At 47.1% G+C, this 20,668-nt stretch overlaps 1 protein-coding gene across 2 annotated transcripts; it reads right to left on the bottom strand.

Annotated features, from left to right (window-relative positions):
- Positions 1-2,384: 2,384 nt before the first annotated feature.
- On the bottom strand, positions 2,385-15,552 carry NABP1 (nucleic acid binding protein 1). 2 transcript variants are annotated; one of them, XM_087733435.1, is made up of 6 exons: positions 15,237-15,552; positions 14,984-15,122; positions 11,757-11,828; positions 10,259-10,331; positions 9,915-9,981; positions 2,385-8,345 (listed from the first exon to the last, which is right to left on the bottom strand). In XM_087733435.1, the coding sequence occupies exons 1-6, from the start codon at positions 15,325-15,327 to the stop codon at positions 8,158-8,160; spliced, it is 630 nt and encodes a 209-aa protein (XP_087589561.1). In that variant the 5' UTR covers positions 15,328-15,552; the 3' UTR covers positions 2,385-8,157. The 2 variants fall into 2 exon arrangements, with proteins under 2 accessions (XP_087589561.1, XP_087589562.1); XM_087733436.1 differs by having other exon boundaries at positions 6,773-8,345; positions 9,915-9,975.
- Between the last annotated feature and the right edge of the window lie 5,116 nt (positions 15,553-20,668).

Raw genomic sequence — 20,668 nt, 5'->3', positions numbered from 1 at the left:
TTTTTGGAGGAAGAGGAAACACGTGCAGTACCTAAAAATACCGTCCCAGCGAGACGTCCTCCCGTGCGTCACCGACAGAGCACCCTGCTGACAGGCAGGGCCCTCTGACAGGCTGTTACTGCTGATCACTGGCTACGCACATCACCCAAACCGCTGCACACATCACCCTTAAGTTAATTCCTAAGTGGCCACCTTCATGCCTGGACTGAAGAAGTAGCCTGTGATAACAACTGCAGCTCACCAGCTCTGGATGTCAAAACGACCACAGAAGGAGCTATCTGCTCATAACACCCCCAAAAAATCAAAATCAGCCCAGTGAAAACAGACTGCTGAAGCACGTCCACAAAAACGCAAGGTAATTAGAGATCTACTATCAGTTTTTGTTTGATGGTCACCAGACATCCAATAGAGCAACCATTACCAATGCACCTCTTTTTCCCAACGTGGCTTCCAGCCATTTGCATCTACTAGAAAGACCCAGATTTTTGTAACTCACACCTTCAGCTACAACACTGATGGAGTTGCACAGAAAGCTCCCGCAAATCCACTTCGCTAAAAAAGCTACGGGAAGCTTATTGCAGCTTATTTTCCCAAGTTGACACATCCTTCTTATTGGCTTCATGATACTGACTTACTGATGTTTCGGGTTCCGCTTCCTCTAGAAATTACCTCTCATTCCCTGCACTACTGGGGAAAATAAGCGCAGCAAGAACATTTAGATTCACTGTCCCTAGGAATGGGCCACGCCGGCAGTAAAGCACAGCCAAAATGAAACTAGATTGCGCGTACCAGGGAAAGGCTTTCAAGAGTGGTTTTTTCACAGGGATTTCTTGCTTCAAGGTCATCCCAAACCACATTGCAGACAGCTCTGATAAGCAACAGCACAAGAACAGCTCACCAGAGTCTTACAAATAGTAGAGAGTAGATCAAGTTCTCTTTCTCTCCCTACCTAGGGCTCTTTTAAACTAAATTAGATCTTTTCTTTTTCTTTTAAGAGACAGTTGTGTTGATTTTGTCAGTCCTATTGCATAGCCAAGCGCTGCTGTTGCACATAGAAATGTCTATCTGCATCAGGCCTCGACTCACTATTTCTAAAAATAAAATAAGTCGTATTAATTTGTTCCTCCAGCACCTGGTGTTTAAAGTTATTTCTTGGCAATTTCTGTTCTTGGCATTTAAACATTTTTCATATTCAGCTGAAGTCTGACAGCACTATTGGTTATCCTTCTCTGCCTCGCTAATAATTTGGTTGATGGCATGCAGGTGGATTTCTCATAATTAAAAAACCCATTTGCAAAGTTTGCATTAGGTGATCTGAAAAAATAGAGCACTCCATTCAAAGGTTAAATATAAGTAGGCTGCAGAGCTCCATGAAAATATTGCATAATTTAGAGATAAAAATAGTTTTGCTTTATTCAAGCTAGACAGGATAGGTAGACTTTTACCGCAATCAGCCTAAACCTCATCTCTCCAAGTTACATGCTCAAGCTGATTACAGAAAATTAAATTTAGTATTAATCAACCTAGGAAGGAGGAAATTACAAAAATTAAGCTAATGCATAAATCATAGAAAATAATGGTGGAAATGGCTACAGGAGATCATTTAATGCATCTTCATGCTTGTCCCACACCAGAATTAACTCTCCCCCCCCCCCCATCCAGTCCTGACAGGTATTTGTCCAACCGTTTTAAAAATTTACCCATGACACAGGTACCAGAAGCCACTAGCCAGAGACCTCCAGTACCCTACCAGCCCTTCTGCTACAGACCTTTCCCTGGCATCCTCCAGCTGTCTTGATTTTGGGGTATCCCCCCGCCCTTGCCCTGGCAGGAATGCAGCAGCAGGACTCCACCGAAGCAGAAGTACCAGCTCTAACAGACCAGTTGCTAATGGCTGCACGTCCCATACAGTAGGATATATGTTATTTTGTTTTCTTTAGCAAAAAAAAGTAAGCTTTACTGACAGGTCCTGCACAAGCAGTTTCTATGCCGCTGGATCGCTGTGCCCAGCAGTCAGCCAGCAGTACCATGTCTGGAGCCACAGCTTTCCACCCACACGCTCAGCGGCACCAGTAACTGGCACTGAGGTGGAAGAGAAGGCCTTGCCCTACCTGCTGCGGGGCCATGCAAGGACTCATGGACCGCGCACCAGGAACTGGCACTGCGAGAGCCCGAGCTGTGCAATCGCAGCACAAAAGCACTCCTCAAAGCAGCACCGGCAGGCAGGCCCCAGGGAAGCGGCAGCCTCTCCCGGTCACACCAGCGAGCTCTCCGCGAGTGGCGGGTTGCTTGCAATTTTGGGCACAGGACTGCAGCACTTGGCACCTCTGGAAAAAGAGCAAACCCAAATGCCTATCTATAAAGAATCCGAGCTTAGAAATACATATTCTTAAACGTCTCTTGATTTAGAAAGGAAAATTTACAAATTTTCAGCTTTTCCACAGCATTCAGCATCTTCATAAATCATGAATTTAGCACCTCATAGATGTGCCCTACCACCTTATCCTGGTTTTACAGATGAGAACCTACTGCCTGCACAGGACCCAACCCAAATCATGCTTGAAGTGGGTGGGATCTCCCGGCCATCCCCACCGGTCATACGGCAGAGCTGGGCAAGTGTGGTTCCAAATTCCCCAAACAGCTGTCCAGTACTTTGCAAGACTGTTTCACCCTCTGGCCATGAACTTGAAGAAAACTTGGTAGAGGGCTCTGCTGATACACTGCAACCTACAACTACACTCCTGTGGAGTCTCAGTTCATGATGTAGTAAGCAGATTTTGTCTTTTCTGTGCCAATTTATCTAACACGTAGCAGCTAGTCAGCCCTGCAGTGACTGCACTGCTTCGGGTTCTCCATTCTGCAGAGCAGATACCATCCCATTTAAACTTGTATAGTACAGAAGCATTTAGCTCTGAAGGTACATTTTCTTTTCTGAGCTAAATCCTGATGTTTTACTCCTTCCCTGATCTTGCTTCCTAGGAAATGTACAAATCCAGACAGTCTTTATCAGCTGGGGGTGTGGGAGGGCAGTTTTAGATGAAGCTCTTATAACTGCATTGCTTTCTTCCTGAGAAAAAACATAAGCAATTTAGAGAAATGAAAAAGCTAAATGAAGTCCTTAAGTGTTCCCCTTAGTCGCTTCCAAACTTTTTTCCTAATCCCTTTGAACTCCATCCTCTGTAGTTTAGTCAACAGCTTGTTTAGGATTAATTTTTTCCATCCCAATTACAAGATGCTGTGTATGTTTATATATATTATACACACACACAGATGTCCATCACAGAATAAATTAAAAAGCATAATCCATATAAAAGCCATAACAATTTCAAATTATCTGGAATCAAGAATAAAGGAATTAGTAGCATGATTAAGGCTGAAGTCAGAAAGTGCGTCTCTGAATGAATTCCTGAAGGGCTTTGCTGAAAACTTCAATCTCAATTTTCAGGCAATTGCCCCTGGTTTGGTATGTGTCTTCCAGTGGGAACACGACAGCTTTTTTTTGTTGTTTTAATTGAAGCCATGTCCCCATGAGTGGTTCCCCCCTTCAGCCAGCTCCAATCTCCCTAATTCTGCGAAAGCAAACAAAAGCATCCCAGCAAAGAGGCTGTTAAATCAGGCAGGCACACAGCCCTGTAAGGTTTGGGTGTTTCCATGGTCCTAAGCAACCATCTCCCCGCCTCGAAACAGAGCCGGCACTGGGGACATGGAGCATTACCAGCCATGGCTGAAGTACCACCCAAGCCACTGAGGCAGGCAGAGCCCCTCTGAGCTCCCCAAGCACAGCACCTGGATCTCCTGCTCCAGTAGGGGCCACAAGCACCTGCAAATGGCCAAACGAATACAGCAGCCCAGAGCAGGGGCCTCACAGGGACCGGCACCTCCAGCACCCACACACAGCCCCGGATCAGCCTCAGGCCGCACCGCTGTGCCCCTCGCTCCACCGGCAGTGCGGAGGGGCTGGGGTGGCTGGAGAACCCACCCTTGAGGGATGCTCCAGGCCACCCCAAGCAGGGCGCCCAGCCCAGGCTGGCCAGGGGTCCCCTGGGGTCCCCACGCTCCCTGGCAGCGAGGGCCAGGCTCACCCCGCAGCATTGCAGGGCAGGAGGAGCGTCTGGCTCAGACACAGCAACCATTAGCTCCATCTACTGCAATCATTAGGAGCCTCGTCAGAGCCAGGACAGGGAGTGACAGCCCCACAACCTCCTCAGTAACGTGCACTGGTGCTGGACTAAGGGGAAACTCCCAAAATCAACTAACCGTAGCTCAAGAGCTAGCTGCTAGCAAGAGCTGCAGGGAGAAAGCAGTGCACCTCCCTGGATCCCCTGCAAAAGCACTGCCAGGGACGACGCTCGGCAGCGCAAATCATTGCTTGGCTCAAGGGTTAAGAATAAACAGTATGCCTGAAAGGGCAAATCTATGGACATTTCAGAGAAGCAGGGGAACAACCTGGCAGCTGAGAACACATGGGCCATGAAGCAGCCCAGGAAACTTCCCCAGAAACACTCAGAAGCCCATTGTTTTTACTAATTCCTAATCCTAACAAAGCACTTAGGGAGCTGCTGATGAAAACTGCCTTATAGAAGAGGAAGGGACCCTTTGTTTGGGGTGTGTGGACACGAGCTGCAGAGGATGACCATAGCACAGCCAGGTCATTAGCAAAACACAAGCATTAACACCTATGAAAGACATAAGGCCCCAACGGGCTACAGGGAAGAGTATTTGTCTACAAAACACTTCCCTGCATCCAGAGAAACGCACACATTAAGAGAACATGGCCCATATCCCTGCAATGCTGCTAAGGGTGTAGAAAAGACATTTCGTACCACCTGCAGCAGCTTTGCAGCAGCAGTGCTAGTTGCACATGCCCTCACTGGAATTTGTGTGATGCTGAAGAGCAGCAGTATTGGGGTGCACAGGACTGCAACCTGCCAGTTTCAAGTTAAGGCCAAAGCTAATTAAAGTTCTGAAAGCAGATTATATCACATGCCTTGGTCCAGCCTTTATATTTGTTTGTACAGCACCTTCCCACTTTGACTGTGGACACGGACTGCGTGACTCTACCACGCATCCAAAGGTTAGGACAGCGTTTCACAGAACAGGACTGCTTTTCCACTTTTGGGAACAAGGTGAAAGAGCCATGCTGAGGATGGACAGAAGGAACAGATGGAGGACTGCAGCAGACATACAGCAAAACTCTCTCCACTGCCACATTGCTGCAATCTGCTATCAGTCCTTTTGTCAGGGTGGGCAAGAGGACATGAGCTGTTGTGGGGTGACGAGAGCTGAGCATCTTGGGACTCAAGTGTACTGGGACTGCTCAGCTGCACTTCAGCACTGTGCAGTTTGTCTGGACACGTGAACACCTTCTAGAGTTTTTCCTCTGGCAATCTGTATTATTGAGACTATCCTAAACACAGCCTTACCTTTAGTATCTTGGGAAGACACCTGTAGAGACTCCCTAATGACCTAAGCACTGGGCACCTAGGAAATGCCGTATAGTGTCAGAGGAATTCACAATTGCTTTTTTACATAGAGAAACGTGTATCTCTCTCTGTCTCTCCATACACCGAGGTGGTATGATCCAAAGAGATGTAAGGCAGCCTCCCAGATTCCTCTGCAAGCTGAAAACTCACTATCTTGGCAGTGATACCTCTGAGGGAAACAACATTGTCTTAGGTTCACTGGAACATCAGAAGACCTTGAAAAATTACTATGATTATATTTAAGTCCATGTGACTTTTCAGGGCACAGATTTCCCCTGCAAAGAAGTAAAAATTTATTAATAAACTGAAATAGTTTCACATAAGAAACAGGAAAGCAGGAATGCTACTAACCTTGAGAACACGAAGACCAGCCTCTTGCTTTTTTTCCTCCCAACTGCAAATCATCCACTCGACAGCAAGCTTTTAATCTTATCCCATTTATCAGCAGTAATCATCTCACTTTTTATTTGGCATTTGTGAACAAGTATTCTGTTTATTAGCTTAATAAAAGCTCAAATGCATAGAGCTACAAACATCAGGCACCTCAGCACACATTAACACTGGGTTCCCCCGTATTTCAACCTTCTTTATGCTGTAGAGAAGTCAAGACCACCAGGATTTGGGATCCATGGTGGAGGTACCCCAATGAGTATGAAGTCCCCACCACACCATCACTTGCTACCTTTACAGCTACTACTGGACAGCATGGCTCTTGCACCATACTTACATCTCATTTACCTCTGGAACACGTCATATATACCGCACAGGTTTAGAAGTCCTCTTGGCTTCCTTCTCACAAGCATATCAAATGTCTTAATGCAACACTGCACAAAAGGTTGTCCATGCATCTAGACTATACATATACTTAAATAAGTAAGCAATTTAAACTCCCTGAGTTACACATCACCTCCTTACACCATTTCCCCAGAAGGCATTGCGTGCTTTCTGGTCCACCAGTTAGCACTGTTCTTCCGTAACAGCACCCGAGGGTGAACTCACGAGGCGTGCCACCCTCTTGCGTCCAAGACAAGTTTTGCTAGTTCCACCTGGAAGCAGGTATCAGGATAGCACTTTACCCGAACAAAGGCAACCAGCCCTCAGGTGTCTGGGCACACAGGTCTCCTTAAACCTCCCTTAAGAAGATTGCTGCTGCTGCTTGCATTTAAAAGAAAGTTCAGTATTTCAGACTAAGCAGGAAACTTTTACCAATTAGAAGCAATTTTCAAGAAATCATCATGATAGAGTACCAAAAGCAGAAGTATCAAATGTAAATAACTTGTAAACATTAGTGACATAATAGTAGATTCAATTGACATGAACGACCACAGAGACAACTCACAATTCAGAAATAGCCTTTTGTCATGAAGTCTTTATGGCTTGACAGAAAGTAAGTTAGATTTGTTTTTGAAATGGTTAGTGCAATTTTTTTATTTGAGAGGTCAGCTATAAGAAGAGTTAAACAGATGAATCCAGTATGACACCTCAGCTTCCAAGTCGTTTTTGAACCTGATCTGAAATATGGCACTGAACTATCTAGAGTCAAGGCATTTGTGAACTTGGAAATAAAACCACAGCTATTTTCCCCTGGGAGATGGTGGTGGTGGGGTTAAGTTCTTTAAGGGATAATTTGTATTTCACATAAAACAGAGGAAGGAAAGCTTAGCAGCTTAACAGCATCAGAAGTGCAGCTGTGAGCTTGGCCAGTACCTCTGCAATCCACACATACAGCTTCATCTAATATGTAATTCATTTGGAAAAGTGAATGAAGGAAGAAGTAGGCAGCCTCACTGAAGAGATGGGTAATGCAGCATTTGAGAACAGTTCTCTCTTGGAAATTCAGACTCCTGCAGTTACCTTCGGCTTTTACACAAGGAGTGGCTACAAACAGCGTATTCCCCAATACTGTCTGAATTGAGATCCTCCTCTCCTGCTGTTTCATGCAAAGCAAGAATGAATATCCAACCTTCTATCCAAAGCAAAAAAAAAAAAAAAAATCAGTGTCACTTTCCGTGACAGTGATAATGGTGTTCATGGAGAGTTTTTAAGTAGTGTACACCTTTTTGGAATCAGGAGTCAAGCTTCAAGACACTCACCATGTCTTCAACTTTCATCCGAGTTATCCATTCTCTGATTCAGGAGACACCACTAGGTGCTGGCACCACCATTTCCTTATACTTATTGCTTTTACAAGCTATCTTCATTCCAAGGACACCTAGCTCACTAGAGCATCTTTGCTCTTCCCCCTCATTTCTCTTCCAATACGAAGAACTCCCATTAACCCTAATGGAAGTCAACGTATGTGCACACAGGACGTAATAGACCTTTTAAGGCTATATGGCTGACCAACAGGAACAGAAAAATACATACATGTAACTGAAATTTTCTTCCATTTAGCAAAGGGTACCGAGTTTTAACTGAGACTCTTCAAACCGTTACCCTTACTTTCTTATATCCACCTTCTCCCCTTACCCCCTTAATTTATGGGAAAGACTCACTGTGCTTCCCTAAGCAAACCAAGAAATAGATCACATCAAGTTTGCTCCATAGACCAAAAGGTAAAAAAAAAACAACAATAAAGGACAAACTGGTTCACAGTTAACTATAAATAAAAGTGCAATAAGTGTTCAAGTAGAGTGTAGAGTTTAAGCAAGCTGTACAACCACATTTGGCATAGTCATCTTTTAAAGGCTCTGCGTGGGTCCCTCCCATTACTGACAGGAGGGAGAAGAGGCTGAACGCTATTAGCTGGTGCTGGATTTACAGGTCCTCGTCCATTGCCTCTCCCACAACCTGCATAAGTGTGGCCGTGATTATACGTAAATGGAAATCCACTTGATTCGGGTCCAGTTTGTAAACCATTTCCTGAAAAGACAGAAAAAAGGTTATCACGAGTTCCACGGACTGAGATCACTGCTCCCTTACGTGAGTTTAGCAACAGGGAACGCATGAAGCTTGCAGGAGCCAGCAAATCCCAAACACCAGAAGGAAGAGACCCTCTGGCACTGCAAGACCCCAAACCACACCTCACCTTTTTCCCCCTCCCAAACTACCTCCCCTCCATCCCTACCCCCCACCCCCCCCGCCAACTAAAGCAAGGGTCACAGAGTTGCATGCTGATTCTTTGCCCAGGAGAGAGACTAGAGTCTCATGAAACTAGACTGATGCTTTCAGAAACGTGCACTGGCTTGTAGGTCACACACCAAGATGTTCCAGAGAGACAGCAGGGCAGCAGAAGTCAAGGAGAAACCAGCAAAAGAAAAGCAGGCTACACAAAGCGTCTTGCGTCATTCCCCACTACCAGGCACACAGAAATAGAAAGCTGCCTTGTGAAGTCCAGCCACAGAAGCAACTCAGCTAGCACCAAGTTCTCATGAACTTGAGCCTCATAAACGTCACTGCTCATGTTTTGCTGGCAGGAAGCGGGATGGAGCTGAAAAGGCAGAATGATGACAGAAAGCATGGGGAGAGAAGGAAGAGACAAAAGGAAATAATTGCATTTGAAGACCACACAAGAAGCAGGAAGAGAAAGAAGTTTCAGAAGATATGCACAAGCTCAGTGAAAACAGCTGTCCACCACCCAAGGCAGGGACACCAAGGAAGTACCTATACACTAATTGGGCTGAAAGCCTACTTGCCTTACCCTGGCACTGAGGAAAAGACTGGCCTGAAAGCACTGCCCTTCCTCGCTCAGAATCATTTACTTTCAAAGGAACAGAAAGGGTTCGTAAGAGAAGTAAAATAAGAGAAATGAAAATCATGTTGCTAAAGAGGAAGCAGACAGTCACTGAATTGAAGTGACACAGAGCTTAACAGCAAGTTATGGATCAGTTTGCTGTTATCCACCAGCAGAGCTTGGCTGTACAATACCAGGTGCTGAGTCCGAGAATCATGTAGGCAGTCCACAACTAAGGTTCCCTCTCAGCTTACACCCGCTCAAGTCTTTGAAGCATTTTCTTATTTAAGATTCAATGTTTATATACATCACAAAGTGATCCAGCCAGGTCAAATCTTGGAATTCAGATTACTACCACTTCTGTTTTGGGGAGCTAACCTGGCAGAAAAGCCAAGGTGACTGGCAAGATTAAACTAAGCAATTTTTAAAGCCAAGGTCTCAGGTGGTTTAAAAAAACAGAATTTCAAGTGCTACAAAAACTCTTTGAAAGCATCAAAACAACTTAGGATTAGTCAAGTCCTTTTACATGATACAGGCACCTTGAATATTCTGATCTCTTCCTTTTCTAGGGAAGAGATCCTGAAACCATTATTCAGGAAATGTTCATATTCATGCTTATGTGCTTGCAGGTTCAGGCCCCAGTCTAAAAGACTTCTTAGAGCATAGTACACTTTTGCCCAAGAGTGAAGAACCCCTAGCAAGATAAATTTATTTTCATTAACTGTTTCTCATCCTTTCACAAAATGAAAAAAACTTACCCAGTGGCCCAAAAGTACAAGAACTCATATTACTCGATGCAGAACTATTATTCTGTTCACCCTGTGCCTTCAGAAAAATGTAAAAAAAAAAAAAACACAAAACAAGACATGGATCAGAGAGAGAAATTTCACATTTTTACAGAAAAGGGCTGGGTTTTTTTTTCCTGTGTTCTTATAGTGGCTCCAGATGGAATTTATCTGCTACTCTAATTATTGGCTCATTTTTATCTACATATCACTTCAAGTCCATTTTTCCAGAAGAGTCACATCTGACCACAGCCTAGTGTGAAGTATTCAGAACAAAGAGCACTTTATGCCAGAAGCCTCAGACAAGTTTAACATACCAGTTTGTTCTGCCCGACGTGTTCTGAGTTGGGCTCACTGAAGTTTGGCACTTCTGAGTATACCATGCAGAACCTGGGGAGAAATTAGGATTATGAGGAAGTTTAAAGCCATTTTTTAATCAAGTTCTCAACTCCACAACTCAAAGAGCGTATGTTCTTGACATATCCCATCACCTAGAAGTGACTAATCCAGATCCCACTGTTCAGAGAGTATCCATAGGTATTAAAAGGCTCTTTTTGTGGTGAAGCTGTCACATCTTCCTGGTGAGGGTGTTTCAGTCAAGCAGGGGCAAGTACACATTTACTCTAGGAGGTGAAACGGCCTTAAGAAAACAAAAGGTGATGAAAGGGCTGCCTTCACCTCTCTTCCAGCTGCACAATCTTGTCCAGTGCCCACTCACAAGGTCACCTGAGACAGAGTCACCCAGCCTGCTCCCAGACTGGGACTGCATTAGATCTCTAGGGAAATCTTAAACACTCCCACACGCTCCCATGCTATGGTGTGCCCCATTAACATAATAGCACAGAGGAGTCCAAAACAGGGAGTGAAATTCAAAGCATCCTTTTCCACTCAAGGGGACTATGGAGAAATAGACTCACCAACTCACCACATAGAAATTATGGCAGAGGGGAAGAAAGATTTGGATCATTACGCAGCTTGGACTGGTTAAGCAGAAGTGGAGCTCCCACCTCCTGCTGGGAGGCACAACCCAGATGAGGACTCACCTCACTCCAGCCTGCCGGAGAGTCAGCCAACTGGATGACACTTCTGAGGCGATGGCTTTGCACCAAGAAAATCTGCAGGTCATCCCTCACAAAATCCAGCTGAGCACTGGGCATTTTTGAACCATCAGAGAGGAGAGGTGGCCACCCCACAGCCCCACTTCCCTGATGACTACAAGGCCTCCCACGGCACTTTGTGCAACAGCGGAAGTACTCTTCTGGTTAGAAAATGCTGCTATTTTTCCTGTTGCTAGTCAAGTATGTTACTCATGTTTGTTCTTAGTCAGGAGCTGCCGCCGCCTCAGTTTGTGGGCAGTTTAAAGAAGGTTTAATGAGGCTTGCTTCTGTTTAGATATGATTCACTGGAGTAACCTCCGTCTTCCTTCTTTGCACTGCTTGTCTGTAAAGCATGATACACACACAAGGCTTCCACCAAAATAAAGTGGCTATTCAAGCTGAGGCCTAGGTAAGCAATGCAGATTATGTCCCTTGTCATTTATACAATTCCTCCCCTCTAGGTAAAACCCAGACCTGTGCCATGACGGAGGACGATTTTCTTCAGTATACCTAGAATCCAGAGAGGGTCGGAGCTCGTTACCACAACAGCATGTAAAAAGTCACGCCACAGTTGTCTGTACTGTACCTATCCATGACCAAACAACAGGCTTTTGCTGCCCTAGCTTCCATTTACTAACAGCTGCCACGTCTTATATTTACCATGTCGCTCTGCTGAGAGCAGGACGGAACACCGCAAGTATAAACACGCAATACTTACTCCCCAATTTTATGCAGCTCGCCTCCTCGCCCTGTGTAAAGCGTCAGGCATCCTTTCCAGAGAGATGCGTACCTGCCCAAAGAAAGGAGAAGCAAAGCAGTGTCTCTTAGCGACTAAGAAATACCGCTGTTGGAAAAAAGTAGAAGCATGCTATCTTCCAAGAGTCAGTATTACATATCAACATGAATGGACTAAAAAAATTCCCAGGGACCCCAACTTTGCCACACTAAAATTGTATAGATCCCCATGTTTTACTTCTAGCAAAAGGTACTGGAAGCTCAGCTGACTCCTTTGGCAATTCCAGGAAAGCAGCCAATTATTTTGAGACTGGATGCTCTTTCCTTGGCTGGAGCAGCCCTTTGACTGTTCCTGCAGATGAAAGGCATCTTGCCAAAAGCAGTATCTGAACTCTCATTTCTGCTTTCAGCAGGAGCCAGGAAGAATTACCTTTGTTCACTGGAGAGTATAAATACTGCTACTGAATATGTATAATAGGAAGTGCTTACTTTTTAGTATAGGTCCTTACCAGATTTTTTTTTTAAAGGCACAAGTTTGACCATCATGTTCCAAGTGACGTATAGAAATGCAATGAAATCACTTTTTGATTGCAGAAACATTCACTTACAAGACAGCATGAGTGCACTCTAGTCTTTATAGTGGCACTTGACTCCAAGCACTGGAATTTGAGTTATGCAAACCTTTCTGTATAATTGTTCCTTTCAGTGAGGGGCATCATGCATGTGAAGAAAATAGTGAAAATGCAGACCAGAAACCCAGGTGCAGCACAAGGGAGTTAACAGAAATGTAGGTGTCTTCTAGCAAAGGAATAGGGAGCCCCAGCAATCGCACTCTCAGGAGTCACTGATAATCTGGACAAGTCACCACTTTCTTACGCTCCGGGACTATCTCTGGAACATAGATAACAAACCTTCCTCTTGCCCTTTGCCTTATCTGCTGAGACTGGGAGCCATCCCGCTGCACATAGGGCCTCGAACAGAGGCAGCAGGGAGGAGCCAGGTCAACAGAACAGGACGATAATGCCAATGCAACGATAACCTTCTCTGTACTTCAGCATGAGCAGTAAAGCATAGTTATCTACAGCTACGGTGCCTGTCTTGGGAGTTTTCCATCCAGAAGCAGGATTAATGCTCTTCACTTCATAATGCTACCTTTCACTTTAAAGACTGCCTCTATGCTTAACCTTTAGTAACCAGCTAGTTGGATGGTCTTGTGGCAGAGTGCAAAGGAAAAGAGCTACGAAATAATAAATGTAAGTCAAACATACATTTACTAGGACGAGACCCAGCAAATCGTGGGACTGATAACCTCCAGCACAAAGTTATTCCATGTATGCAAGCATTTGTTTTTGTCTCAGAAAGAGCTAGCCATAATGCACTCCAGAACTAACTTCAAATTTAGAAATATTAACTGGAGCAGCTTCCTGTAAATGACTTAATCAGCCAATGACAAAAATCAGCAAGTGTCTGCTTTTGCAAAGGAAGGCATCTACAGCTTGAAATTCAGCGGGGGGGGAAAGATGTTTACATGTGGAGCCTAACTAAGCTTTCCTGCTTATAACAGTGAGCATACTGCAGTGGAAAGTCAGATTAGCCTATAGAGCTGAAATTTACCTGCCTTGCAATGGCAACATCACACGCTCAAATTAATCCTATTTAAGTATAAAACTGTGTTTGGGGAACCTTGTATGCCAGCGTGAGGGCATTTTTCTTAAAACGAGAGCCAAACCAGAATGTATTTAGCTTTTGCCATTTCACTGACTATGCAGTCATAAGTGAGCATGCAATTCATGTAAATGAAGGCATGACTTAGCTATCTACCAGGAATAGTGATGTCAGTTCATAAATTTAATTCATACAAGCCAAACTCACTTTTTGACATGAAGGGATGCAATGACCCTCCCATTTGTTGCACTGAAACACCAGAGCAGCTACAGTAAGCCAGTCACAGAGCAAAGTGCAGTAACAGTGCTGAACAGTATCGCTATTAATTTCTTTCAATGTCATCTACGCACAGGGCTTTGTGCTGGCCCAGAGCTCTGGTTTAGTTCCACCCATCTCAGCGCCCCAGGACTCCACGTGCTCTCCATGCAAGCAGGCTTCCCCAGAGCCGCCTCTGCTGAGGAGTCAGCCTATTTCGTGTAAAAGGACATTTGCATAGGAGGAAGCAGCTGTAGGTTTGGTGTCAGGGGTCATCCCATTTCTCTCCAAACAGAGAATTATACTCAAATGAACAACTTAAGAGCAGCTCAAGTTAGCAGTTCCACTGAGTAACCTTTCACATACTTTTTTATAAAAACAAATTAAAAGGACCTTACACACCCTGTGCTTCCACCATCTCCTGGAGTGCTGCAGGCCAAAGGATCAGTGTAATGGATTTCTAAGTGTAACCTAACTGGCATGAAGAACTCAAACAAAAGTGACTATTACTTTGCTACTGACAATTTAATTGACACAGAAAAAGATTTTCAAATTGAATCTAGTATTCTTTCTCACAGCTAATAAATATAAGTTCAGGTTGTTTTTTTTAAATTAAAGCAGCTCTGAGATAAACTAATTGCACCTAACCAAACTAACGTGCCCTAGCATGAATTTTTACAGTGAAACTGAAAAGGCTCTCCTCCTCTGCCTGTCATTTCTGTTAAATCCACTGCAATGAAAAGCAACTTTTCTGCATGAGAGACATTAATCATTTCCTCCTTTTATTAAGGAGCTGGCTGCTAGAGTAAAGAATTGGCTGTAAAAATAAGAACATGCTTTTGACTTCTCTGCTCGATTTACAGGCCAGGACCGACTGTTGCATTCGCTTCCCCCCAGCCCCCCCAAAAGCAGTATTTTCCTATGGAGTTTTTTTTAAAGCCAAAGCAAGTCTCTTACACCACCTCCTCATTAAAAATACAAGCCCTTCCTAGCCATCTACTAGACTGTACGCTCGTGCTAGGCATGTTCAGGGGTGGAGAAGAAGGTTTTAATTTGGCAAGTGACCTCAGGGTGCTGCCTCGATAACAGGGAGCCAGTCCAAAGGGGGCGAGCTGTGTCATCCGTGCCTCTGGGAGGGCGGCCGAGCCCGACAAAGGGCTCCCCCGACCCGGCGCTGCCCCGGAGCGCAGGCAGCGCTTGGCCGGGCCGGGGAGCGGGCGAGGCGGGGGCCGCGCTCGCCGCCGCCGGCGGCGGCGGTGGGGGGGGGCGCGGGCCCGGCCCCATACGCACCCTTTGGTCAGGCGGATGATGTCCCCCGGCTGGATGAGGCCGCCGATCTCGTCCCAGACGGAGATGGTGATGCTGCCCGTCTTGTCCGCCACCTTGCAGGACCTCACCTCGTGCCCGTCCTTCGTCTTGGTGACTCGCCCTGCGGGGAGAAGCGCGGCTCAGGGGGGCCGGGGGGGGGGGCACGGCCCCGCCATCCCCCCCACGCCGCACACGCGTGGGCGGCCCGGGGGTGGGGCGTGCCGGGCGCACTTACCGATCTCCAGCACAATAAAGATGACATTTAAGTTTTTCAGTCCGGGTTTTATGTCTTTTATGAGGTGGTACGTGTCGCTCGCCGCGCTCATGCTGCGGCCGGGGCGAGGGGCAGGGCTGGCGGGGCGGGCCGAGCCCGCATCCCGCGGGGGAGCGGCGGCGGCAGCGCAGGGCCGGGCAGAGGGGCACCGGCAGCCCTCACAGGGGACGGGGACACGAGCACCGAGGGGCTGCGCGGTGACTGTGCGGCACGCCCGACCCCCACCGGTCCCTCTCCCGACCGACACCACCAACACACCACTCGCCCTCCCTCCCGCTCCCGCCGGCACTGAGGAGCACATGTGCGCTGCGCTCCCTTTTATACCAACCGGGCGGGCCCACCCCAGGCGCCGGGCGGGGGGCGGTGCCGAATGGAACCGTCCGGGGCACGCGGAACGCCGGGACTGGGCAACAGGCGGGCGCGAGCCGGCGCCGCGCACTGATTGGGCCGCGCAGCGGCCATCTTCTGCTTCTTGGGGCGCGGCCGGGACAGGCGCCGCCGCCGCCGCCGCCGCCGCCGCCGCCGCCGCCGCCGCCGCCGCGCCGGGCGGGGCCGTGCCGTGCCGAGCTGGGGCCGCCGGGCTGAGTGCCCCGGCTCGGCTCGGCTCGGCTCGCTCGCAGACACACCTCTGTCCCCGGAACAGCCTTGCAGCGCCCCGAGCGCGGCCGGTGGGGCAGAGGGGAGTTAGGAAGCGATTCGCTTCCTTCCTGCGCCATTTTAAGGCACGGTTGTGACAACGAGAGGGGGCTCGTTATAGAGTTTTCCTGGAGGGCGATTCCCAAGCAACTCCGGTGTCCCTCATTGAAAATACACGTTTAGGAGGAGTATGCATCCATTGGGACATCGGCTAGGGGAGACTGTGATGTTACACAGGAGAAGTCTGATTTTGGTCTCCCCCAAGGAGAAATGGCGGATGCAGGGGCTGAAGGGAGGAGCAGGAGGGCAGTGGTGCTGCCTGGCACTCCGTGACTTTGCGGGGCTGCACCACATCATGGTGATCCTGGAACCAAATGCTCAGTGGCTGTAGCGAGAGTCTGTGCAGTACCGTGCTTTGGACCTTTCTGTGCCAAAAATGAGAGCCTAAATTCTCTTGAGCACTGAAGAGGCCATCAAAGCACCCTGAACTCTGCCAGGAGCCACCTGTGGAGACGTGTTACTCTGACCTTGCATACAGGCTGGGTCAAACGTGGCGGGGGAGGGCAACTTCCCCAAGGGGAAAGCCATCAAGGTGGTGGGCCGAGCCCCCTCCGCCTTGTGACATCCTGGGCTGGAGGGTTCTGAGGAAATGGCTCCCTGCCACCCAACAGCCCAGAGACGTGCAGGTGGTTTTGTAATTCAGCTCTCCCCCTTAGGAAAGGTAGCAGAGCAGTGTATGTGCACTTTGCTTCTCCTTTTCAGAGCCAGATGTAGCTAGCTGGGCTTTCCCCTTATATCACGGTAAGCAGAAATCCATAGATGACAGCAGTTGTGAAATGCTTGGCCACGCGTTCTGCCACACTGGAGCTCTGGTCCAACAAATGTTGTGCAATGCTTATCTGTAGGCAGTGGAGCGGCCCTGCTGGGTGCAAGTCGGTGCTGGGAATAAAACGTGCTGCTTGCAAGAATCTGAGAGGAAGGCAACATGAGCCACAGGAGAATTTGCTTAAAACCCCCAACAGCTTAATCCACTTGTGTCCCAAATCCTTCAGTCAGTGCAGTTTGGGGGAATGACAGACTCACTTGGTGGCCTCTCTCCTGACTGGCTGTATAAATATAATGTGGTGACGCTAAAACCTTTAGAGTGATCAACTGCATGTCAGTAGATGAATGGCTTTAATTTAGTCACTTGGGAAAGAGTTCAAGCCAAACTCCAGGAATGACAGTGTCCCTGGCAAAGCTTGGGCAAAAATACTTTTATCTGTAGAACTGGTAAAATTTTTCCATACGGATGGGGTTTTTCTGCTTTTCTCTCCACCTTTTGTCTGCGCCATCGATTTAGAGCCCTTGGGAAAGAATCATTTTGTATCCTATGTTTTCAGCCCCAAGCACAGTAGGACCCTGTCCTGGATCACTCATTGGGCCTTACCAAAACAAAACATGACTCTCGGTACTAAAACATCTGGGACAGGACAGCTGAAGGCCATATGCTGCTATGGCTCATGGAGACCAACCCTATGGAGAACCTCCACCACCAGTCCCAGCTCTTGCGTTCTGACTTAGGAGGAGGAGAGAAAAAAAGAGAAGGTGGATCATACAGCAAATCTCATTGGAGATTTGAGGACAGTTTTTCATTTTGGAAGAAAAAACAGTTGAAAAGAATACTCACCTTATGGCAAGTCTCAGGCAGAGAGGAAGTCATAAGGGTCCTTAGCTCAAAAGCAGAAAACACTAAAAAACACTTCACACGCTTCTAGTCATGTGTCACTGGTAAGATAGTTTCAAGTGAACATCTGTCCAGGAAGGCAGCTGGGAGAGGTGCAAAGGACGCCAGATCTGGGCTACGAAGCCACCTTGCTGTGGTAGTCAATATACTTGCAAATAGGCAGTCAGGCTACCTTTCCATCAGTGAGTGTACCCACTTCTCTAACACATCGTGCCTAGGCCGCCTGGTGCTCATCAGCCAGCACGGAGCCACCAGGCTTGCAGCAGGGAGTGCAGGGACCAACAGTGAACACAGAAGGAGGTGGATTTATTTTATACTAAGGTTAAAGCTGGTAGGAAGAGGTTTAAACTAGAAATGACAATACAGCAGGGCCTGAGCAATCTATGAGAGTTCAAGAGCACACTGACGACAACTCTCTGGCACAGGTGATCGAGGAGCTAACAAGGAAGGGTGCTCTCCTGGACCTCATATTCATAAACAAGGAAGAACTGGTTGGAGACGTGAAGGCGGGGTCAGCATTGGGTGCAGTGACTGTAAGATGGCGGAGTTCAGGATCCTAAGAGGGGAGAGCAGGGCAAAAGGCAGGACCACGACTCTGATTTTGAAGAGCAGACTTTGGCCCCTTCAGAGATCTGCTTGTGATATGGTCCTGGAGAGCATAGGGGTCCAGAGGAGCTGGCTGGCTTTCAAAGATCATCTCCTCCAAGCTCGAGGAAGGTCCCTCCCAACAAGTAGGAGATCAAGCACAGGTGGCAGGAGGAAGGCAGACTCTTTTCAGTAGCGCTCACTGACAGGATAACAGGCACAAATTGAAACACATCAGATTCCATCTGAACACAAGAAAACTTTTTTTACTGTGAGGGTGCTCAAAAACTGGAGTAGGTTGCCCAGAGAGGTTGTGGAGTCTCCATCCATGGAGATACTCAAAACCCAACTGGACACCCGTCTTTGGCAACCTGCTGTAGCTCACCCTGCTTGACGGAGGTTGGACTAGATGATCACAAGAGGTCCCAGCCAACTTCATCGATTCTGTGATTCTGTGAAATATTTCCTATCTGTCTTCTCAAATGCAAAAAGAGACACAGCTCCAGAAAGCGTGATGCATGGAGTAGGAAGGGAAGATCACAAACTCCCTCTGTATCCGTAAGGGACTGGGACTGTGCTGGGAAGACAGAGCTGGTCATCTTCTCTGTAATTATTGGGGAGATACATGTTCCTTCCAGATTCATTTTAAGACAGTGTTTACAGTGTCTGTTCCACCACTGATGAACAATTTTGCTCCGTTTGTTTCACAAAAAGACACTTAAAATCTTTCTCATATTTTTTTAATTGTCATTCCAATTGCCATCCCCTGAGAGTGCCCTTGGTATTATCCAGCACTGATTGAATGATTCCTATTTGCCGTGAAGGTGACCTGCAAAGCAAAACAGTTTTTTCTCCCCTGCTTCTTTATAATGTATAAAGAAAACCAGAATTATTATTAATTTATTTTGTTTTTCTAGCATCTTCTTTCCTGCTTCTTTTTTAACCTCAGAACCATAAGGCTATCAAGGCACAGCTGTGGGTGTTGGAAGCACCAGCTTTCTGACCTTCTCACTGGGGGCGTAGTCAGTCTTCCACAAACAGGAGGAGCACAGAAGCCTTTGATGAGGTGTGTCTTCAGCCACAAGAGCTTCCAGAAGACTCACGAATACCGTTGAAGATCAGGTAGGCCTAAAAAGAAATGCGGAAGCCAGAACAGCAATATACAATAGAAAGAAGAGAGAGATGCATTGTCAGTATCTAGCGTTCCCAAGCACTGACAGCATGAGTGGGTCACACTGAGAGACAGCACCAAAACTTTGCTCGTGCAGTTCACAGGAGCAACAGAGAACATGTCAAATAAACTGTGACCACTGGCAAAGCAGGAGCCCTTCCATCACTGAGGGAGTTGAAATGTCTGTGCGCCACTCAGGCAGTGTCACAGTGCCACACAAGCCAAATTTAGCCTTCAATGAATGTCTACAGCAGGGGTTCCACTGGTGAAGTTAAATCCGTTTCCAAGCTCATTTGCTTGCTGCAGAATTTTTTTCTTCTGTGTGCAAGATGTAAGTGTTTGTAGGCTAAGACTCATGGGGAGGTTTCAGTCCAAAGCAAAATCAGGGTTGAGTTGTTAAAAGAGTTCTCAGCAGTCGCAAGTCTGGCAAAAATCCCATGCATCTCAGCAGGGCTGGGATTTCACCCTCTAGCTGTAATGGAGTTATGCCAGCAGAGACATTGGTCCAAAGTCCTCTTTTTCTGTCAGCTGCTCAATGTTCAATGCTACTGGAGTCCCAGAGTAGATCTTCCTGCAAGAAATCTTCCAGCAAGAGCTGATGTTTAATATTTTATTGTACACAGAGATTGAAAATGTACAGAAGCCTACAAGCGTCGCCTTTAACCAAGCCTTACCAGGCCATTACCATACATCTGACAAACTCCTAAATTAAGCTACAGGTTCAGTCAGCTGGTTTTTAACATTGAGGATGCTTCAGCTCCCTTATGACACTTCCGCACCCGTTTAACAAGCTGGTGGCCAGTCTGGCATTCTGGAGAGCCCAGAAAACAGTGGTTCGGTGCCTTCAGCATCTCTTGCGCACACCATATTCAGCCATGGGGGTCAGGATTTCCCTAAGAAAATACGAATGACTCCAGGAGAAGCCACACAGGCGTGAGAGGAACTTCAGCCAGAAGTCAGTGGCACAGACCGGGTGGGGAATCCCCACTCTGTTGGGTTCGGGTGTAGTTTCATGTATTTAGTCCTGCTCCCGGCTCAGGAACGCAGATCCGAGCTGCCTGCTGCCCGCCCTGCCTCAGGGCAGTGTACCTGCATGATGCCTGAGGCAGGAAGGACTGCCAGGTGTCTGACCCCCGGATTTCAGGCAGCTCTGTCTGCCTACCTAGCTGTTAGCTAAGAAAGCCGACTGCAAGATTGAGTACCAGGGCGCTGTAATGTACCACAGGAAAAAAAAAATATAAATTGCAAAGTAAACATTCTGAATTTGCAGCATTC

The sequence above is a fragment of the Nipponia nippon genome, unplaced genomic scaffold (genome assembly GCF_047370975.1).
Source record: "Nipponia nippon isolate SJK-2023a ecotype South Korea unplaced genomic scaffold, ASM4737097v1 scaffold_5, whole genome shotgun sequence".
NCBI lineage: Eukaryota > Metazoa > Chordata > Aves > Pelecaniformes > Threskiornithidae > Nipponia > Nipponia nippon.
This window is presented reverse-complemented; position numbering and strand designations above follow the sequence as displayed.